General features: G+C 47.8%; 3 protein-coding genes across 7 annotated transcripts in view; 2 read left to right on the top strand and 1 right to left on the bottom strand.

Annotated features, from left to right (window-relative positions):
* The window catches only part of PARL (presenilin associated rhomboid like), a 52,312-nt gene extending 45,691 nt beyond the window's left edge, over window positions 1-6,621 (top strand). For both annotated transcript variants that reach the window (XM_044251875.1, XM_044251874.1), the window contains 3 exons: window positions 1,589-1,690; window positions 1,830-1,927; window positions 6,299-6,621. In XM_044251875.1, the coding sequence (XP_044107810.1) occupies window positions 1,589-1,690; window positions 1,830-1,927; window positions 6,299-6,407 (309 nt within the window). In that variant the 3' untranslated portion in view covers window positions 6,408-6,621. The remainder of the gene's footprint in view (window positions 1-1,588; window positions 1,691-1,829; window positions 1,928-6,298) is intronic.
* Window positions 6,622-10,083: 3,462 nt separating this feature from the next.
* On the top strand, window positions 10,084-19,951 carry MAP6D1 (MAP6 domain containing 1). Of its 3 annotated transcripts, none has more exons than XR_006385019.1 (4): window positions 10,084-10,460; window positions 15,069-15,186; window positions 15,781-15,912; window positions 16,790-19,951. XR_006385019.1 is itself a non-coding variant. In XM_044251873.1 (3 exons), the coding sequence occupies exons 1-3, from the start codon at window positions 10,084-10,086 to the stop codon at window positions 15,859-15,861; spliced, it is 576 nt and encodes a 191-aa protein (XP_044107808.1). In that variant the 3' UTR covers window positions 15,862-16,541. The 3 variants fall into 3 exon arrangements, 1 of the variants encoding a protein (XP_044107808.1); XR_006385020.1 differs by having other exon boundaries at window positions 15,781-16,210; XM_044251873.1 differs by lacking the exon at window positions 16,790-19,951 and having other exon boundaries at window positions 15,781-16,541.
* Window positions 19,711-21,443, bottom strand: part of YEATS2 (YEATS domain containing 2) — a 121,554-nt gene continuing 119,821 nt past the window's right edge. For both annotated transcript variants that reach the window (XM_044251870.1, XM_044251871.1), the window contains exon 31: window positions 19,711-21,443. In XM_044251870.1, the coding sequence (XP_044107805.1) occupies window positions 21,335-21,443 (109 nt within the window). In that variant the 3' untranslated portion in view covers window positions 19,711-21,334.

The raw sequence follows: 21,443 nt of genomic DNA, 5'->3' as shown, positions 1-21,443 counted from the left end.
TAAAGCGCTGGCTTCCCTTTGCCCTGCCCCTAGTCTCCAGCTGCACTCATCTTCTTTGCATTTCTCCCTCTCACTATACTTTCTGATCTCCAGCCTTGGTGCAAGCTGGTTTTCTGTCTGGAACACTCTTTTCATCTCCTCCCCTTCTAAAAGATGGGCCAGTGCCTGGTGATCCTTCTGTGCAAAAATTGATGCCACTTACGACCCCTGAGCTTACATCAGCTGTCCCTTCCATGTGCTGCTGTAGTATGCCCTGCTTCCCCAGAATAACTGATCATGTTTTGTTGTTTTTACTTCTGCCCCACTGTAAGCTCCATTAAGGAAGGGACTGCTGGTTTTGTTCCCCTCTGTACTCCCACCATCTAGCATCGTGCCTGGCATAAAGTAGGCCTCAAGTATTTAGATGAATGATGATTATCATGAGATTTAATGTGAACTAAGGATTATGATCTAATTTCTCAAGTATTCTACCATTTAGAGGAAGTGGGAACATGTCTAACATAAAGAGTTTAACTAGCATTATTTATCCAGGAGATACTTCGTAGCCGTTGTACATTTAAGTTACAAAGGTTATGTGGCAACCTGGAAAAACACATGATTTTTAAAAATACAGCCATTATAATTTCAACTACAATAAGAATTTCAGCTATAACAAGAATTGGTTGACTTATTGATCATAAGGTTGTAACATTTAGGTTTTGTTTTTTATTTGTTGTTGTTGTTTTTCTAGTAAACTCTAGACACAACATGGGGTTTGAACTCACAACCCTGAGATCAAGAGTTGCGTGCTTTACCGACTGAGCCAGCCAGGCACCCTGACATTTAGATTTTTATTCTCCAATATGAGGTCGTTGGGAGAAGTGCTTCTTAGGCAGGCAGATACGTGTGTGTCCCTGGGAGGATACTGTGATGGGTGGGTCATGCAGAACCATGGGACAGACATGGCACGCTTTCCTGAGGCAGAACATTTGTGCAGAGGTTTTAAAGAAAATGTTTAGTTTCATTATGAAGTAGGGTGCAAATTTCACGTGTGTATTTGTTTTTTAGAAAAAGCATTATGGTGCCTCCTTACTGCAGTAGGCAGTGCATCAGTCTCATAGAAAAAGCATTATATTTGGAAGAAATTCATGCATGTGGGTTTCTTTGGGCAAATTCATGTCACACTCTGGGTGAATTGGCTTTGTGGAAATTTTGAGAATTTCTTTTTAGTCATTCAGTGAAATCCCTGAAGTTCATTAAGCGCTCACATGGTGGTGGTTACACATCTCATTCTTTCTAGGCGGTTACCGTGCAGTGGACTTGCAGCCCCTTTGCCCGATATTTTCTGTGTTAATAACTAAAAGCTTTTAAACTTTGTGCTCACCCTAGAAATGTGTGGCTTATAAATATAAATATAAAATAAATGATATAAATAATATATTTATATGTATTTTAGATAATAAATACGTATTATAAATATATATATTTATATATAATATAAATAGTATATAAATAAATAAAAATAAAAAATATTGCTACTTTAGATGTTAATAGTCACTAAACAGATGCACATTGAGATTCTCACATGTTCATGTGTGTTCATTTGCAGTCAGGCGCAATCATGACTGTCCTTGCTGCTGTCTGCACAAAGATCCCAGAAGGGAGGCTTGCCATTATCTTCCTTCCAATGTTCACATTCACGGCAGGGAATGTGAGTATTTTTATGAAGTGAAGTGCTGGGGACAGTGGTGATATTTTTACATTGACTGAATTCTTGCCCTTAAATTAGAAATGTCAATGCTGGAGGAATCAAAATTGTACCAGTTCTATTCTCTTTTGCTGGCTTTTAGGCCCTAAAAGCCATTATCGCCATGGATACAGCAGGAATGATCCTGGGATGGAAATTTTTTGATCATGCAGCACATCTTGGGGGAGCTCTCTTTGGAATGTAAGTATGGGTGTAACTGATTGCTGCACTGCCTTCTTGGATCCTCTCCCCCTGCCCACCTTAAGAAGGCAGAGCAAGGGGACGCCTGAGTGGCTCAGTTGGTTGGGCAGCTGCCTTCAGCTCAGGTCATGATCCCAGCCTCCTGGGATCGAGTCCCACATCGGGCTCCTTGCTCAGCGGGGAGCCTGCTTCTCCCTCTGCCTCTGCCTGTCACTCTATCTGCCTGTGCTCACTCTCTCTGTCAAATAAATAAATAAAATCTTTAAAAAAAAAAAAAAAAGAAGAAGGCAGAGCAAGGCAGTTAACTCTGGGATGGAAGCAGGGGCCGGTGGGGGTGGGAGGGTGAGAAAACTTGCACACAGTTTGCTTTAGCCTTGCCTGACTTCACCACATGAGGTAGAAGGAGAAGAATTACAGTCTTGGCCCAGCCTCAGTTGTTGGTGGAGCTGTTGTGCCTTTGACCGACCCTTGATCTCCATTCACCCCAACTTGGGAGCTGTCAGGATTGCTACCCCCTCTTGCGATACTGTTCCCCACCCCCAGTGTGTGCTGTTTTCTCCTTTCCGCACTCTCAGGCCTCCTCTCCTGCCACCCCTCACCTCCCTGTCACCAGTGCTGGGCAGACACAAAATGGACAGTGCCTGGGACAGATGTCCAGGTGTGTGGTGATGTCTGAACAAGTAGAGGCTGGGGATCCTAAACCTGTGTTTACTGAGCATCTGTTAGGTGGCAGGCTCTGAGCTAGTGGTTTCCATTCTACTCTTACTACCTTCATTTTACTGATGGGAAGCAGGCTCAGAAGTGATCTTCCCCAGGTCAGATAGCTAGGAGAGAGCAAAGATTTAAACTCAGATCCAAAGTCCCTTCCACCTCCATCACACCATATCGAGCACAATAGCACAGTGTTCACAAGATCTTCCATTTGGGTGTCACATGATGGAATGTTGCCTAAAACGTAGTGGCGCTGGAGCGACTATCACAGAACCTCAGGACTCCTGGAGCCCATCTGACCAGGAGAGTCCCTTCAGCAGAGTCATTGTCTATTGGATGTACTAGATCCCCTGATGGACTGTTTTTTCCTGCATAAATATTGCTTTTTGTGGCATATACTTGGTTTTTACTTTCTTTCTTTCTTTTTTTTTCATGACAATGGAAAACTTAACTTTTTAATTAAAAAAAAAAATCTATTCTAAGTGGAGCAGTTTTGCCCAGTAGGCGGTGGAACTAAATGCCATTATGCCATTTATAATTTTCAGTGATGATTAAAGAATCGCATATGTGAGTTCTGGCTTTAACAGCAGCACATTATAAATAGTAGAAACTGACCTGATATTACAATGTGAGAAACATAAAGACTTAGGAAAAACGGTTCTGTTTTATGAACTCTAAATTTATCTCTCTGGATCCTCCCATTTATACATAAAGGATCTTCTCCCCAGCAGGTTTTTATTCTTCTGAACTATAATTAGATGACCTTTTCCATTCTGAAAATAATTGGGTCAAATGTATTTTAAAGTACAGGATCTGAAAGGCAGAGGAGTCCCTTCTCTTTGCGGTTTCTAATTTCAGCTCCTTTCATTTACTAGATCGCAGTCACATCCAGAATTCATCTTTTCCAACATCTTTAATTCAGTTAGTAAAGCTGAATATTTAGAAAATCGTACTGATGGTAAAGATTCCTTTAGTATCCTCCTGCGTATTTCCTTGACTCTATGTCCCTCACCTTGTACTTTTGCAATAATAAGCGCTAACATGTATTGAATATTTACTGTGTGCCCAAGCTAAGGGCTGATTTAATACTCTTAAACCCTGTGGGGTATTCATTTTATGGGAAGGAACTGCTTTATTTTATTTAATTTTTTCAAAGATTTTATATTTTTGAGAGAGAGCGCCTGAATGGGAAGGAGAGTCAGAGGAAGAAGAAACAGACTTGCCGCTGATCAGGGAGCCCAACTTGGGGTTTGATCCCAGGACTCCGAGATCATGACCTGAGCTGAGAGTAGATGCTTAACTGACTGAGCCAGTCACACAGGCATCCCAAAAACTGCTTTAAAGAAGGCAGCTGTTCGAAGTCACACAGCTAGTCCTTGCAGAGCTGAGTTTCAGAGTGAGCACTGGGCTGTGCGGCTGCTTATGAACAAACCCAAAACACCAAATCAAAACAGAAATTGATCACTTTAAAGTGTTTTCCTACTTTTAATTTAGCCAAATGACCAATTATATTTGAACTTCCAAGTATAATCAGAACAGTTTACCTGTAATATTCAAGTATTTGACTCTCCACTTGAAATGAGAGGGTTACAGTGTGTCTTGGGAAGACCTTTATTAATGGAGAGCTCCTGACAAGTGATTCATTTCTTGCAGGAGTTTTACAATTGCATTCAAATCTTAAGTGGGGGCGCCTGGGTGGCTCCGTGGGTTAAGCCGCTGCCTTCGGCTCAGGTCATGATCTCAGGGTCCTGGGATCGAGTTCCGCATCGGGCTCTCTGCTCAGCAGGGAGCCTGCTTCCTCCTCTCTCTCTCTCTGCCTGCCTCTCCATCTACTTGTGATTTCTCTCTGTCAAATGAATAAACAAATCTTAAGTGATCCTTTTTCTCTGTTCTGTGTTCACCACAAAATTTGACTAAGCCCAAAAGAATTTTGTAGCATGGCTTTTAATTGCATGTTTTTAAAAATGTCTTTTCTTTCTCTAAATTTACTGATTACTTTATTTTTCAACATTTTAATTATGACTATTTTTAACTATAGTTAGTGAATATTAAAATTCAAGTACCTTAAAAAGATTGCAGTACTTTATAATAAACATTCAGAACATTAAAAATTAAAACATTAAACTGATATTTTGATATAAATCTGAGCCATTTAAATAGAGCATTTTTTCAGTCAGGTGTCTGGGGAGATGCAGAGATTAACAGAGTCTGGTCTCTGCCTCAGGGAACATGAAATCTGTTTGGGCAAACCAGAGCAAAAATAAAGGTGTCAGTCATGCAGCTTTCAGTAACAGCCATTCCAGATGAATCCCACCTCCTCCAGGAAGCCCTCTCATCCTTCCCCTAGGAAGGAGAAGATAGAAGAATAATATAGAAGATAGAAGATAATCTCCCTATTCTCAGGAGAGTAGGAGATAGGTGCCCCTGAGTTATGCTACGGCTGTGCCCCTCTCAGGTAGAGCTTCTAGTCTTGTAGCACATAGACCTTTGGGCTTCTAAAGGCAGGCCCTGCTCATTGGCACTCAGCTGTGTGTTCCTCAACTTCCAGTAGGTGCTCTCTTGATGCTGCAGTAGTGGTGAGGGCACAGCTTTCAGAGTCAGATGAGGTTCTGGAGTCCTTTCTGGTGATCTCTAGTTGTGTAGCCCAGGCAGGGTAAATTACTAAACCTCTTGGTGCTTCGGCTTCCTCAGCTCATTGCTTCAGGCTGCTTTCAGGCAGTTTTAAATGCACAGAATGGGGATTGGAATTGTACTTTAAAAGATGAGGAGTTGCGGCGCCTGGGTGGCTCAGTGGGTTAAGCCTCTGCCTTTGGCTCAGGTCGTGGTCTCAGGATCCTGGGATCGAGGCCCGCTCTCTGCTCAGTGGGGAGCCTGCTTCCCCCTCTCTCTGCTTGTCTCTCTGCCTACTTGTGATCTCTCTCTCTCTGTCAAAATCTTAAAAAAAAAAAAAGATGGGGAGAATTTGGATCAACAGATGACCCTTTGCGTAGCCAGGTAGGAGGTGATGAGAAGCATTTAAACTGTTGCATCTGGCTAGCTCAGTTGGTTAAGGTCTGCCTTTAGCTCAGATCCTGGGTCCTGAATCCTGGGATGGAGCCCAACGCCCCACCCCTGACCCCTCCCAACCTGGCGTTCTCAGCAGAGATCCTAAGGGAGAACCCTCTGCCCACCCCCACCTGTGCTCTTGCACTCTCTCAAGTAAATAAAATCTTAAAAAGCTGTTGAAGCCATCATTAGTGACTTCGAATGCTGACATTTCTTATATTTAATATAGTGATGGGAGACCAGGCTTAAAATCTGTCTGACCTTCAGGTGAGTTCTTGACCGACTGCTTAGAAGCTCTTAAGCCCCTGAGGAAATTGCTTTCTCTGAGACTTGGTTTCCTCATGTCTTCATGGGGATTGATGCTTAATTGCAGTGGTGAATTAACAGTAGTATGTGTCATACATGGTGTGGCCCGCTTCGGCCTTTCACATACTCCATATTAAAGGTGAATCATTGCTCTATAGCAAATAAATTAATCAACTATTTAATAAGCAAGATAGTAAATGACCATGGCATTCAGTTTTTTAAAATGTCAACTTGATATCATCATGATACTTAACATTAGTATGTCATACTGTTTGAATGTTGAACTTGGTTTGTTTTTCTTTTCCCCAGATGGTATATCACTTATGGTCATGAACTCATTTGGAAGAACAGGGAGCCTCTAGTGAAAATTTGGCATGAAATGAGGACTAACAGCCCCAAAAAAGGCGGCTCGAAGTAAAACTGGAATTGGATGAGACTGGTGCGTGTGTCCTGTGCTGCCCCAAGAGGCCCAGGACACATCGGCCCTGGAGTGACCACGTCTTTGCTTCTGCCTGGAAGATACCCAGCACCGAGCTTTCCCAGTATTTTAACTCTATCCCCAGTACATGTCTTATTAGAAAGTGAATTATGACAAAGTTGTGAAATAAAGGTTTCTATCTCTAGTTTGTAAACAGAGGGTGTGTGTCCCTTTTGAAGAGCACTGATGCTGCCCTGGAATCGTGCTGTTAGTTATATTTGATGTAGCGGGAGCTGTGAACTTGGTGGAACTGCACAGGGAAGGTCTGAGACTCAGATGCTTGTTTTTGTACTTTGGCCTTCTTGCATCTCTGCTTACTCACCTACCCCTTTCCTTGGTTGGTTGGCAGGTTAAAAAGAAACAAACAAAAAAACCTTCTGTCTGTCATGACTGAAATAACAGAGGTAGTATTTTCTAAAAGTTTTCCTAAGAAAGGTAATGTTTTCTGGCAGTGAGTGGCATATACAAAAAGCTATTTTTAGGCTTCGTTTTCTAGATTAAAATTGTAACTAATTTAAGCCTTAGAAGGAAATATCTTGGATAAATTCAGACTTGAATCTGAGCCTAATTGCATCTTGTATTTGAAAATGTACATTTTTTGAATTGAGGCATCATACTGAAATAACAGAGTGGCCATCAGAACAGCTTCCCTATGGTTGAATTTGTGTTTGCCCTCATGATTGAAAATTATTTCTAGGAAATGCATTTTGAGAATTTAATAGTATTTGTTGAGATGATTTATAGGAGAGTTTTCTGTCTTTGTCCTCAAGAGATAATACCGGTTCTTGCACTTGGAGGGAGTACAGCCAGCTGTTGAGGAGAGGGGGTCAGGCTTTATGGAAAGGAATGAGTTGTGCCCACCTCACGGTGCTGAGCTGAAAGGTAGCATGTCCCCACACAGAGGACTTGTGTAGGATTTGACAGTTCATACTCTTTTTTCCCCCAGATTCTTCTCTAGTGAAATACCAATTATTCTTACCAGGCAGAAAGGATTCTATACTAATGTCACTTCCGAGAGTGAGTGAGTGAGTGTGTGTGTGTGTGTGTGTTTCTTTTGTCCTAGCCTTCATTTTGCCAGTAAGGAACCAGGGTAGTTGTGTGTGGGAACTGCTCGGGGTCACACTGCTGTGCTTTGACATTAGGAACATACTATGCCAACAACCCGGTGAGACACAGACGAGGCAAGAAGCATCCCATTTCCCAGAGATGGGATGGGAGGCTGAGATAATATGGACATTTCGTATGGAGTCCAAAATGAAATTTATGTCTTGCTGTGGGCAGACTAGGGACACAGACTGTGAAGACATGTTTTCCTGCTTTGTGATGGTTAGGGAGGGAGCATTTAGAAGGTCAAATCCCTAAATCACTTCTCTGTCCAGAACATCCCTCTGTACTAGTGCCTTTCAATAGGCAAATGCCATTCTCTCTGTGAGAGGCCTTGTGAAGGGTCAGAGCCCAGCCCTGGAAGCATGAGCCTTACAGTTGAGAGCTTTGGCAGTTGTCCCTACTCTTTGCCTACTAGGGTGTTTTCTCACTGTGGCTTCTCTGCTGACACCTGAGCACCCAAAGGCCATGTTCTGCCTGGCTCTTGTGCCTCTTGGGCTGTGCCTCCTGAACTGGCCTGTTAGGTGTGGTACCCCCAGGAAAGCAGCTGTATCGTCTCACTCTTCCTCCCCTGGCTTCAGTTATCTTCATGAGGATGTCTTCTGAGCTCTGGGCCTGTGGACTGTTTCCGTCCTTAGTACATGCATCTACTGTATACCAGGTATGGTTTCAGGTGCTGGGATCCCACTCTCAAGTATCTCAAATATCTCACGTGTCACTCCTGGCTTAAGGAGTGATCTCACCAATTGGAAGCCAGAAACTTGGGAGCCATTCTAGATTTCTTCCCCTCCCATGTCTAGAATCCAGTACCCCTTCCATTCCCAGTGCCTGTGCCTTAGTTCAGTCTCTCATCTCTAACCTGGACTGTTGAGACTGTTCTCCAGCTGGTCTCTAAAATTTCCTTGTGTGTCTTCATATGGCCACAGAATGCTGAAAATACTTCGTCATTCCCTGTTGTCTTCCATGAAAAACTTGTGGCTCCCGAGGCTCTCTGATCCAGCCTCTGATGGCTTTGGCTGAACCTCCCAATCCCCTATCCTGAACCAACTACCCTCCCTCATTACAGGTGGTGGGGCCAGCTGCCCTCTCCCACTTGCTTTATCCAGTTCTCTTGTCGCCTACTACACTGAACCTCTGGGGTCCCTCAGCATTATTCCAGGCACATAGTAAGTGCTCTTTGTTGCTTAATGAATGATGAAGAAATAAAAGGAAGAGCTATCACTTTTTTTTTTTTTTTCTTTTTTCCTGCAGGATGGAGTATTGTATTCTCCAATGTCCCAAGTGGCTATCCCAGGGCCCTGGAGTATGGAGGTCACAGAAAGCTTGTCCAACCCAGCGAGAGCAGGTGTGTAACTTCCCAGTGACTTCCCAGTGTGCTCCTCTCCTGCTGCCTCCTGGGCCATGGCCTGGCCACCGCAGCTGTCCGTCAATTTACTATGATTGGAAGCTGAGAGGGGGTGATTTGGGGGAGGAATCTGTGTCCTGACTGGTCAGGGCTCCACTGCAGTTTTCTGTTCTAAGATGCAGACTGGAGATGGTCCAAGTATGTGCTGGAGATGGAGCTCTGGCTAATTAATGCTGTTTCAGTCGTGTGATTAGTCAATGGTCTGCAGTACACATTGAGGGCATGTGTCAGATACTCGGGAAGTCTTGTGATTGTGGCCAGGGAGATGTTTCTGATGCCCTGTCATGCATTAAACAGATTGACCTCTAGCCTGGAGGATTACCCAAACTTTGCAATAAAAAAAAAGAGTGCATGCACAGGAGGGAAGGGAATGTTTACAGCAGAATGGCCAGAGACCGCAGCTTTATAACGCCAAGTCTTCTGTTGCCATGCTTTAAAATGAGGGATTTTAGAACTCAGGGAAAGGTCAGTTGAGGGCTAATGCCAGTTCTCAATGAAAACTGGATTGGCTGTTAGAAATTTAGCGTCGTTAAAGGCAAATAGTGACTCACTGGCTGATTCAAGCACGTGTCCTCTGCAAGCATGCCCCCCGCCCCCGCCCTGTCTGCCCTGTGATCCCCGCATCGCTGCACCTCTGCTCTGTGCACCCTCCCGCGAGTCCCCGCGGAGCAGCCCAGCACAAATGCGGCAGCCCTGTTTGCTCTGCGAGCCCCAACAGCCCGGCAGCGGCGGACTGCGCCCATGCCGGCCCAGGACCATGGGCGACCGCGTTGTTGCCACCCGGCTCTCGCTCTTGGGGAAACAGGTCCGATTTATAAAATAGTATTAAAGGAACTTTGGGTTAAAAGATGAAACCTTCCAGCTGGACACTAGTGAATGCCTGCAGGCGGTTTTGGGTGCCCCCCCCCCGCCTCTGCGCCCACCGGTCCGTGCTCCTCGGCGGCGCACACCCAGGCCCCACCGGGCCCTCCTCTCTCCACAGCCGGCCTCCCCCAGGCCAGGGGGCGGTGCTGCGGCGGCGCGGGGAGGGCTGCGGGGGCGGGGACGCCGGGCGGGGGTGGTGCGGCCCGGAGCGCGGGGAGCCGAGCGGCGGGCACCGGGGCCGGCATGGCGTGGCCCTGCATCAGCCGCTTATGCTGCCTGGCGCGGCGCTGGAACCAGCTGGACCGCTCCGACGTGGCAGTGCCGCTCACCCTGCACAGCTACTCGGACCTCGAGAGCGAGGAGCCCGGTGCAGGCGGCGCCGCTTCCCGCAGGGGCCCGTCTCCTGCAGGCACCCGGGACCCCGGCCGGGACGTGCCGCTCACTCAGTACCAGCGGGACTTCGGCGCGTGGACGGCCCCCGCGGGGCCCAGGGATGCTCCGCAGGGGCGTGGGTCAGGTGTGGGCGGCCGCAGGAACAAGCCCCCCACGGCCCCTGGCCGGGGTGTCTACGTGCTCCCTATCGGCGACGCGGACTCGGCTGTGGTGACCACGTCGTACAGGTATGGGGCTTCGGGCAGGGGGTGCATCGAGTCCGTACGCCTTGGTAGGAGGAAACGGAGGCTGTGAACCATGAGGACCACCTTGGTGGGGAGGGAGGAGGCACCTGGAGCCCCCATCCCACACCACTTGGAGAGCTGTAGGTGACCTCGGAGGTCATCTCCTTTGGTCCCAGGTCCTAGTGCACTTTGAGGTATCGCCTTCGCTGCTCCCTAACAGCTCCCCCCACCCCCCATGTCAGTGAATGAGTGAGCACCTCTGCTGATAGGGAGCTCACTACCTTGCTCACACCTCACTCCTCTCCCTCCTCTCCTTCAGCCCTATCAGAAAGCCCTGCCATCAACTGAGTTAAAATCTGCTTTAACTTCCACCAAGTGGATCTCGCCATAGGCAGGGTATGTGGGGGTCAGCTGCCTGAGCTCCCTCCGCCCAGTGCCCTCTGTGAGGCTGGTGAGGACCAGACAGGGCTCCCAGTAGGTGGCCCCCTAGGGAATCTCGCTGAGTGACTGAGATCTATGGGGCCACCCTGCCCCCACTTTAGCTCTGCCCCTGGACAACTCAGGGCATTCTTCTTTGTCTTATTACAAAACTTGTAGTAGAAAACTGGGAAATTACAACAAATTCCTTTAACCCCACCCAAACTGGTAGTTCTTTCTAATCCTTAAGCTTTGAGTTCATACCCATTTGTAATTCTTCTGTGTTTAGATTCTGTACACATTTTCCCATCAATTTTGTATTTCTTCATGTTACTATTTTTTTACAACAGGAATTTTAGTAGACATGCGGTGTTTTATCCAGAGGATTTACATTTGTCCATATATTGATATATATATTCCAATTATTAATCTGTCCTCATTGAATATTTAGAATGTTTCTAATTTGAGACCATTAAAAAACACTTCTTTTGATCCAGTACTTCATTTCCAGTTTTCCTTGCAAGTATCCTTGAATGTGGGGTGGGAACTAAGGAATCTAAGGTATGTTGCAACACTGTACTGCAGAAGACGGAAACAGTCCCCTGTGCTCCTGATGCAGCTGGCTAATTATGACTCCACCATAGGATGGGCTACTGGGAAGCCTCGGATGTAGTGATAGCGGACGGTCTGGAAGATCTTGGATTGGGTATATGTCAAAAAACCAAAATGCAGAACAGTGTGTCTGCTGTTTGTGTTTTTAAAAGGGGTATGATATACGCGTGTCTGCTCAAGTAGGTTATCTCTGGGTGGATGTGTGGAAACACAGGAACCTTTGGGGAGAGGTGGGAGGGCCAGGGAGGAAGGGATACTGCCAGGGGCAGAAGAGCACTGACTGACTTCTCACCCTTTCAAGAACTGTTTTTTGTTTTTTTTTTTTTTTTTTCAAACATGTACATGTGTTACCTTTAAAAAAACATTTTTTCAGAGAAAAAAAATTGTTGTGATGAGCATCCTTATAGCTAAACGTCTTTGCTCCTTTCAGTTTCTTTAGAAATTCCGACCTGTGGAATTAAAGGAGCAAAAAGGTATGAACTTTCCCCCTCGGTTTTATTATTTAAAAAATCAACTGTATTAAGGTGGGATTTCCACAGAGTAATTATTTAAGACGTGTAGAAGGTTCCATCTCCCCAGGGTTTCCTTCATGGGCATGCAGTTTTTCAGGAACCTAATGGGGAAAGGTAGTTGTGGGATGGGTCTTGTGCTCACCGATGCCCACTCACGCTGACTGCTGAAATGCACAGGGGAACACCAGGGCAGGGCAAAACAGCCCAGCTCAGGCCCTTGCTAGGCTGCAGAGGGTTCAGACTGCTCTGTGCTTGCAGTGAGCCAGCTGGAGGGGCCTGAATGGTGAGAGGCCCGAGGGCCTGGGTGTGCAGCACCTTCAGATGACTGCTGTTCCAGGCCAGGAGCTGGAGAAGGGGCAGAGCCTGCAGGGAGCCAGCTTCAGCTCAGGGAAGAAAGAGCTTTCTAATAATTCCAATAGACTGATGATGGAGTGAGTGGCCTCCACGGTGCTGAGCTCCTTCTCACTGGTAATGTTCGAGCGAAGGCGGGGCTTTTAGAAGTGGCCCCTCACTTGTGTTGAGCAGATGGTGGGTTTGAACATCTTGCTGGGTCCTCCCAGCTCCAGTGATACTAAAGGTACAAGTTGTTACTCTCTGCTTACCAAGTGGCAGAAACCAGGCTCAGGACTTCCCATAGATTATCTCCCTAAGATCTCACCCCTGAGATACTGCCGTCTCTGCATCCTTTTGTTTCTTGAGCTGGGTCCTGCAGTGGTGGAAAGCTACTGCACGGAGTTGGGACTCACCAAAGCTCTTGTTTTCTGGGGTATAACTTGGTGGGTCATGTGGCCTCTCTGACGCTTTCCTCTTCTGTAAAACAGATAGCCAGAGCTTGACTCCTGGGGTCCCCATACCCACAAATCGGGCCTAGATCCAGGACCACTGCTGAACTTGGCTCCCCCAACAGCGTGCCAGCTGACCTCTGGGACCCCTCACCTCCCAGCTCTAGGACTTGATGTGGGAAACCATTCTGACTCCTTGTAAGACCCATGTAATCTGTTTGAAGAAATTCACAAAGAAAAGGAACAGATCAGGGAACCCGAGTCCTCATGGTCACTCGCCAGCCCCTGCTCCTCTTGAGAAAACTTACTGGCCTCACTTGTTTGGCCAGAGGGGCGCTGCGGATCTTGCTCTTGCAGCCAGCCCTGGTCTCTCCTTTCTGGGATTCCCTAGGTGCCATTTAGCGCCTTTGGCCCAGGATCTGGTTCCACTGGCTCTGGAAGACCTCCTTCCTCAGTCCTCTACCTCTTTCTTTCCTGGGTGGGGCACAGGGCAGACCACTGAAGTACCCGGCACCAAGGTTCATTATAGCCTCCTGCACGGAGATCAGTAGCCCTTTTCATGAGGAAGCTCATGAGGAGGCTCAGAGAAAAGGCATTTGAAGACTTGAAAACCTAGGGTGCTCGGCATTGCCACTGGTGGCCCCTGGCTCTTAGTGGGACTGCAGCCTTCAGGGTCCAGCTGAGGCCCAGACCAGATGGATGCTTGGTCAGGGGAGGCACCTGGCATTATGTGGCTTGTCTTGTGGTTTTATTATCCTCTTCACAGGAGCCATAAATCTGCTCTCCTCTCCCTGGCCATCAAAGGGTCCTGCTGCTTCTAGGTCTGAGTTTCCATCTCTGTCCCCGCTAAGGTCTTCCCTCACTGGTCTCCAGCACCAGCCCCGCCCAGGAGCAGCCAGGGGGCATTGCTTTAGCTCCTGGCTCTGATCCATTTCTGTGCTGGGACCCCTGCAGCCACCCTGGGGTGACAGGCTTGGGCTGCCAGGCCCAAGGCTTAGCTCAGTTTGGGGACAGAAGGGCGCGTCCAGGGGAGGACCTGCTTCCCCAGGAGAAACAGAATGGCAGATGGCTCGGGCAGCTGGTCTTTGGAACCTTGCTGCTTCAGCAGCAAAAGTGATCTGATAGGGCCCAGGCCCAGCTCGCCTCCTGGCACCTCTGAGCGCTGACCATGGACAGACACAGCTGCTCCCTACCCCAGCGGCCAGCCTAGTGGTGCCCAGCTGTGCTGCTGCCGAGGGCAAAGGCAGCATTGTTGACTTCTGGGCCTGAAACCCAGCCAGGGCTGTGGGTGGGAGGAGATAAGAATGGATCCCGCCTGCATGTGGGTGCTGCCCCTGGCCAGCTGGACACTTTTCTATAGAACACTGTCTTGGCCAGGTGCTCCTATGGACACAGCAGGTCTCTGCCTTCCGAGCTCGCTGTCTAGCACAGGAATTGAGAGAATTTAAAATAGGTCTTAGTGCAAAGGAACCAAGGGATGAAATCTTTGTCAAAAAATGTACTCTGAGCGGTGGCTGGGTGACTCAGTTAAGTGTCCGACTCTTGATTTCAGTTCAGGTCATGATCTGGGGGTCATGAGATTGAGCCCTGCCCAGCAGGGAGTTTGGCTGGGAGTCTGCTTTATATTCTCTCTCCCTCTGCCCCCTCCCCCTCTAAAAAAACAAATACGTGAACTAAAAAAAAATGTACTCCGAGAACATGAAGCTGGTTTGTGCCAGCCTTGTCACTTCTATCTATGGAGTCAGCCACCCCCAGGTCCTCCTCTTCTGCATCCAGGCAGGAGCGCCTGTGTGCACGGTGTCCTGCAGAAGCCAGACCAGCTTGTCGTTGTTCGAGATAGTCACTACAATCTGTTCTGTTTTGTAGGAGTTAATAAGACCACTTATTAAAAAGTAAACCTAATACTGAACTTATTTTTCCTTCTGTTGTAACCAGGTACAGAAGACCTTTGCTGTGCTGGGCACTGTCTGGGCCAGCACCTCCCTCCTGCGGATGTAAGGGCCACTAGTGGCCTGGCTGGAGGTGACCAACCTGCACTGGTTCTGGGTGTCTCAGGCCCCTTAGAGTTGCCTGGAGACTAAAGAGGGAGCACTGAAGCAAGGGCTGGGACTTGGTTTCCGATACCCAGCACATCCCAGGTGTTCATATCTGGATCACATCTGGATCCAACTTAGCAGTGGAGAATGGCCAGGACATTCCAAGCAGCACAGGACAATGGCAGCGGCCCCTGAAGAGTCAGGAGGGCTGACTGGTCCTGAGCCAGGTGGTAACCGTGTCCTCTATTCCAGACAGGAGTTCCAGGCCTGGACCGGAGTGAAGCCGCCAAGATCCACAAAGGCAAGACCCACCACAGTCATCACAACCCACAGCTCCAGATGGGACAGCAGCCCCGGGGGGGGCTTCCAGGTCAGCCTGAAATGGGTGTGGCAGGGCAAAGGGCTGGGCTCCCGGCTGCAGAGGGTGTGGGAACAGAGGCCCCCTTTCCAGGTTTGGGACTAGGAGTCGGATTTTGATGATGCAAAATGGCATTAGGGCCAAGGACAGTAGTGTCTGAGCACCCAGTCATCCTTCAGCAGAGAACCACAGTGGTCCTTTTTGCTGGCCAACGTGGGGCATCTCCCTAGAGTGACTTTCTGGCGAGCAGGGTGTCCCTTTCCCTCCTAAATCCCAACCTACCCTTGACCGCTGAGCAGTAACAGTGAGCCTTCCGTGTCCTTTGCGTTTGTGTTAGAAGATGGAAGGGAGGTTGGGACTGTTCAGCTTCCTGATTCCACCCAAAGGAGGCTTCAGGGAGCAGAACAAAAGGTCCAGGTGCCATACTTGACCTAATGCAGTGACCTGCCCCGTGCATGTTTCCTACACAGACCCTTTAGGTCAGCAGTCTCAATTCTTGGGATGACAAGAGGCAAAAATTTTCTTCCTGGAGCTGGGATGGGAGGTGGTGGGGAAGGAAAGTGGAGGGAAAGGCACACTGATATGGGGCCACATTTCATTTTTCAGGCCCCCGAGGGGAAGAAGAAGTTCACCCCTAACCCATCAGCCATCTTTCAGGCTTCAGCTCCCCGGATCCTCAATGTGTAACTGGCCACACTGGTGCCAAGATGGGCCTGTCTTCGGCCACTCAGGGACTGGGTGAGATCCTGGGATGGCCCCTCTGCTGTGTGGGGCAAGGCCCCTATTTCTTACTGCGGGCACCACTCCTCCCCGGCTGCCACCGGGCTGTGGGGCCTGGCACGGATGGACACGGTAGCACCCAACTCAGCTTTGGGCCTCAATCATCCTCTTTTTCCTTGAGAAGTGTACAGAAGGCTTCAGATCTTTTAATTGCCTCTTTTGGCCTTCCTTCAGTTTTTAAATCTGAAGAACTTAAGGATCAATTCTGTTGTAAACAGAATTGGTCTGTGCGGGCTGAGGAACACAGATATAACAGGTGCTTGAAAGAACCAGTCCACTTAGAGTTGTTTTCCCAGGCTGCATGAGAACTTTGTGACCTATGGTAACCCAAGGGGACTGTCCTTGGAGATGCCTACAAATAGCTACACATTCAGGTTGAAGAGATCTTGGGTTATTACCTGCATGTGACTCACCATGATGCTGAGTAACTAGAATGTCATTTCCCAAAGGAACAGAGTATCAATCACAGGGTTTCAATTTCAAAGACATAATTTAGGTCCCAGATGACCCTTATGTTTTTTCTTTTTTTTAAAGATTTTATTTATTTATTTGACAGAGATCACAAGTAGACAGAGAGGCAGGCAGAGAGAGAGAGAGGAAAGCAGGCTCCCTGCTGAGCAGAGAGCCTGATGCGGGGCTCGATCCCAGGACCCTGAGATCATGACCTGAGCCCAAGGCAGCGGCCCAACCCACTGAGCCACCCAGGTGCCCTGACCCTTATGTTTTAACAAAAAGCTTCTTCTGAGGAGTGCTTGAAGTGCTGAATGAATGTCCTTGAACTTGTAGGTTTCTGAGCCCCACATTTTATTACTAATTCCAGTTTTTTCCCTTACAGTTGACAACTAGAAGGGACCACCATACATACTGGCAAAGAACTGGGAGCATTTTTTGGGACGAAGTGGCATTAGCCTCATTCTCTGAAAGACTTTAACATGTTATCTACACCTAGATGACTCCCACCCGGCTCTCTCACTTACATTTGGGGGAGCTCACTGTGAGGAGGCAGCTGTCGGCTTTGGAAAGCTGCCTCCTTTGCCGGTAAGTCCCAGCCCACGTGGCCACGCAGAGCGAGCCTGGCCCAGTTTGCACAGCCGGCGGTCAAACATTCGAAGGCATTTCTGTCCGCTCTTGGGAGATTAGAGGCACAGGCTAAGGACAGTTCTTGGTAAGGAAACTCCAGGATTTCCCTGTGGGTCTTCCTCCCTCTCCAGCCCCCACGCACTGTGTCTGGTGAGCATTTAGTTAAGCCACAGCCGCGGACCTCCTGTTTCCCAGCCCCTCAGACGACTTGGAGCGGGGCTGGTCCCTCAGAGGGAGGGCTGGCTCTGGCTGGCACAGCCTTCCTCTTAAGTGCAGCAAAGGAAATGCTCTGAATCATTCTAAAGGCAGAACCAAAACCATATGCTTACACAAAGGGTTCTATTATTTCCGACTTCATTGGTTTGCATGTTAGACGTTTCTAAGAGAAAAGAGACTGCCTGCTGCTGTGCATTCTGTGGGAAATGAACAGATTAACCGTACAATCTCAGATTTTACTAAAATGCAAAAATGTACTGTTACAATTTCTTGTTAGCTTATTTCTTTAATTATAAACCTGGAGCGCCTTCTCATATGTCTTTATCATCCTCTTGGACTTTGGCGGATTGTGGCTATGACTGGTTGCCCCTTGAAGGCTGACAAATCCCAAGGGCTCTCCGTTTGGACTGCCATCCACAGTGGTGTCTTACACGGTATTCACAGGACACACCAACCTCCCCTCTTTCATGTGCACCACCCTCTGCACCCCTGAAGCTAGGGTGAAAAAGCTAGTCTTAGGCTAACTCCTGACTTCTACTCACTGTGAGCAGCTTCCATTTCCTTATCTGCAGAGTAAGAGAACACCCCTACCTTGCTAGTAGGAGTTTCTGTTTATGGGCAGTGTGCTTATTAGTATAGTGAATGGCCAGCAAAGTACAAACATGACAATTGTGCAGACATGACAATGGTCCTTTCCTGCCCAGGCCCGCCTCCTTCTCAGGGAGCTGGCTCTATTCTCCCTTGCAGGTTTGGCCCATCTGAAGCCACTGACACAGTCTTTCTCCCTAGACCCTGCTTGTGTCCCCCTTCTCTCCCTGAGAGCCTGCAGACCAGACCGAAAGGCTGTACCTCAGCCGGATCCCACAGGCCTGCCTTTCCTGGCAGCCTTAGCACCAAAACAGCGGGAGGACCCCTGCCTCACGTGGCCTGCCTCTGAAGGCAGACTGCATGCCCAGGAACCTTTTTGGAATGCACCAGAACAGACAGCTTTTCACCAAACCCCAAACTCGATAATCCTCTTTACTAGGCTTCATTATTAGAAGACTCAGGTTCTGAAGAAGGAACTTCCACCCACTCTAGGTCTTAGTAAGGCTTAACCTCCCATTAGGCTTTCCAAAGCAACTGGGACAGTAGTCTCGGGCGTGTGGTACTGACCACATACATCATACACATATATAAAAGAGGAAGATGCAACAAATACTAATGGTGATTATCTTTGGGAAGGGGAATTATGGGTAACTAAATTTTTTACACCTTACTGTATTTGCTAAAGTTTCTATATAATAAGCATTTTGTATTCTGTAAAGAGTTATGTTTTTAAAAATAAAAAGTTCAATCTGTCAGCTAATTTCAGCCAGAAGCAAGCATTTAGTATCAGTGATTCCATAACCAGTGTTAGCACTGCCAGCAGCTGCCAGAACTTGCCCTGAGGATGCACTGTGACACCCAAGTGGAGTGGTGCCCCGAAGTCCTCCCCCACAGCCGCTGAGACCAAGGTCCCGCCTTGTGCTCCATGGTGCTTCAAAACTCAGAGAAACCCAGTACAAATGAGGATACTTTCATACCTGTACTAACACCAGGATTTTCAGCCAAACTCCTAAAAAGGAGCTTTTGAAAAACCTTGACCCTACAGCCCACCTGGGTAGACAGGGGAATGTCCCCTTTAGTGGGGTCAGGTCGGCCAGCGCTGTTCACACAGGCTTCTGTCAGTAAGAGCGAGTCCCCAGCTGAGGAACTGCCTGGGACATGAATCTGTCCTGAGGCTCCAGTCAAAACCGTGGCTGAGATCAACATTCAGGAAAGGAGCCTAAGCAACACCCCTATTCTCCTTACTCTGGACATTTTGATTCCCTAAAGGCTGAGGCGAAGTCTGGTCCCAGGAAAGCTACGGATCTGGAATCCCAATGCCTCTGCCCTGCAGAACTTCCTGCCTTTGAAGAACCAAAGCTTTCAAAGCCCTTAGTCTTGTTAAGGGTGGATGTAAAAAGTGGTCATTTCTGAAATGTTTCTGCATTTTTGGTTTTTTATTTTTTTTTAGCCATTCTGCTAGCAGATGGTCACAGCAGGACTGTGTCCCCGGAGTAACTTCTTCCAGACCTCAGCAGAGACCAGTTCCAGCTTTCCAGACAGAGCAGTGTGCTTCTTCCTTAGACAACAGGAACGGCTTCCCTCCTTGCCTTGGCTTTGAGGAGGTGCCGAGTCTATTAGGTAGTTTTCCTTTGCCCCAAGCTGTCAGAAATCCTTAACTTCTGGGTCAGTGTGCATCTTCTAAATTTTTTTTTCCAGACTTTTATGTAACTGTAATCCTTTATCTTGTATAGCTGCAAATTCTTGGAAAGAAGTGGCAGGATTAATGTAAACAAAAATACCTATACCTCTGCCCGATCCCAGCTCCTTCAGACCTCATGGAAGAACCACCTACCAAAGTGTAGTGCTTCGAACTCAGAAAAACCCAACACAAATACTAAAAGATTTATTGTAGATTTTGTTACACAATTATGTTACATGTTATGATACAAATACATCTGAAACATTAACACATATGGGAACTTTTAAATGATTTAATATTCTTTTGCAAAAAGATAATTACTTTAAGCTTTCATACCTGTAATAAATCGATCTGTTCTCATTGGGATCAAATCCTCCATCCTGTAGAACTGTCACAGTCCACTGCTGAATAAATTTATCCACCTGTCCACTGGCCTTGCTTACAGTGGTTAATGTATAGAGTATCTGAGCCTTTATGCACTAAACTTTTTTACTGAGCCCGGGCATGCCTGATGCCTTATTGAACAGGTTTCCTTGTGCACCTGCAATCCTAGGAGGCTGAATAGAGAAGGGCAGATCTCTTGGTCACCTCCCTGCCTTCTGTTCCTGACCCAAACGTCTACACAACTCATGGAAACTTCAGTTATGTTGTTCACTGGGTAAGTTTGATTCACAAACTTCAAATTTCCTTTAGGCAGATTCCTCACAGAATAAATTCTCTCCTTTCCTTCGACAAAGACTATGTTAGGACAAAGTATCTGTAATGCAACTGAGTATCACACAGGCCCTGTGGACCCTCCTCCTGTTCACTTCTCCCGCCAAGAGGGCTCTGCATCTGGGCACAATCTATTCTCACTGCTTCTGAGCACTGACATTCCTATCTCGTGGCTTCGGCAGTCATTTCTCTCTCTTTAAGGCACTCACAGTGTTTCCTTGAAACGCTTTGCTTTGGAAAAGCCAAATGGAAAAGAACAGGGCACTAAGTCCACTGACAGGACTCACCATCCCAGCAGGCCTGGCCCAGGGGCTGCTCCCCACTGGTCCCTCACCATGGGGTAACCTGCATACCCCGTGAATGCTGTGGAACCAGCTCTGCCTGACACACACAAAGCTGGTCCAGGTCGGCCAGGTGCCTGGGATTTGCGGGTGTTCTCTATTACTGACCTATGGAGAGCTGCTTGGTTATAGTCAGACCTTTCCCGAACAGACGTTTGCTGGGATCTGCCTACCCCTTGACGGTGCTGACCTTGGCTGCAGTAATGTCCCTGTGCTCCATGGAAACACTTCTGCACAGCGTGTGGGCTCCCAGGTTCTGCTGACTTCTGCAAGGCGTTATTGCCCTCTAAGGCTGATGGGGTCCCCCACGCCACAGCCACCGGATGAGGGCAGAAGCCCCGCCTGGCTCCAGAGGTTACCAGGGTAACTGCAGGAGCTGCCTGTAGCCCCAGAATAGGTGGACCACCAGTGTGGCCCAAGGTACCCCTTGACACCCAGAGAAGGACCTGCTGCACATGGCCTGGCCCAGCTCAGAGACTCTGTCCCAAAGCTTTTCCAGAGAGCGAGCAAATGCAAGCTGACAGAGCACACATCCCCTCACAGCTTCATTCTAGACTCAGAAACTTCTGTCCTAAAGGGATCTGATCTGGGACCGAATACTCCGGTGTTACAGTGATTTAAGTGGAGGCAATGGTTTGGTAGCCATAATATTTCGAGGCACACAGACAATCACCTCCTTCCCCAAAGAGAAGAGTCGTCGCAGTTCGAAGCTTTGGATACATCTGCAAATGCTGCTTTTCTAAGGGCAACTTCATTCCATTCACTGGTCTTCATTCAATATCCCCATGTGTTTATTTGTGAGAAAGTCCAGAAAAGGAATGTTACAAATGGCCTGGTGAATGTTACTCACTGTAATTTCTTTGGGAATC

The sequence above is a fragment of the Neovison vison genome, chromosome 6 (assembly GCF_020171115.1).
Source record: "Neovison vison isolate M4711 chromosome 6, ASM_NN_V1, whole genome shotgun sequence".
Lineage (NCBI taxonomy): Eukaryota > Metazoa > Chordata > Mammalia > Carnivora > Mustelidae > Neogale > Neogale vison.
This window is presented reverse-complemented; position numbering and strand designations above follow the sequence as displayed.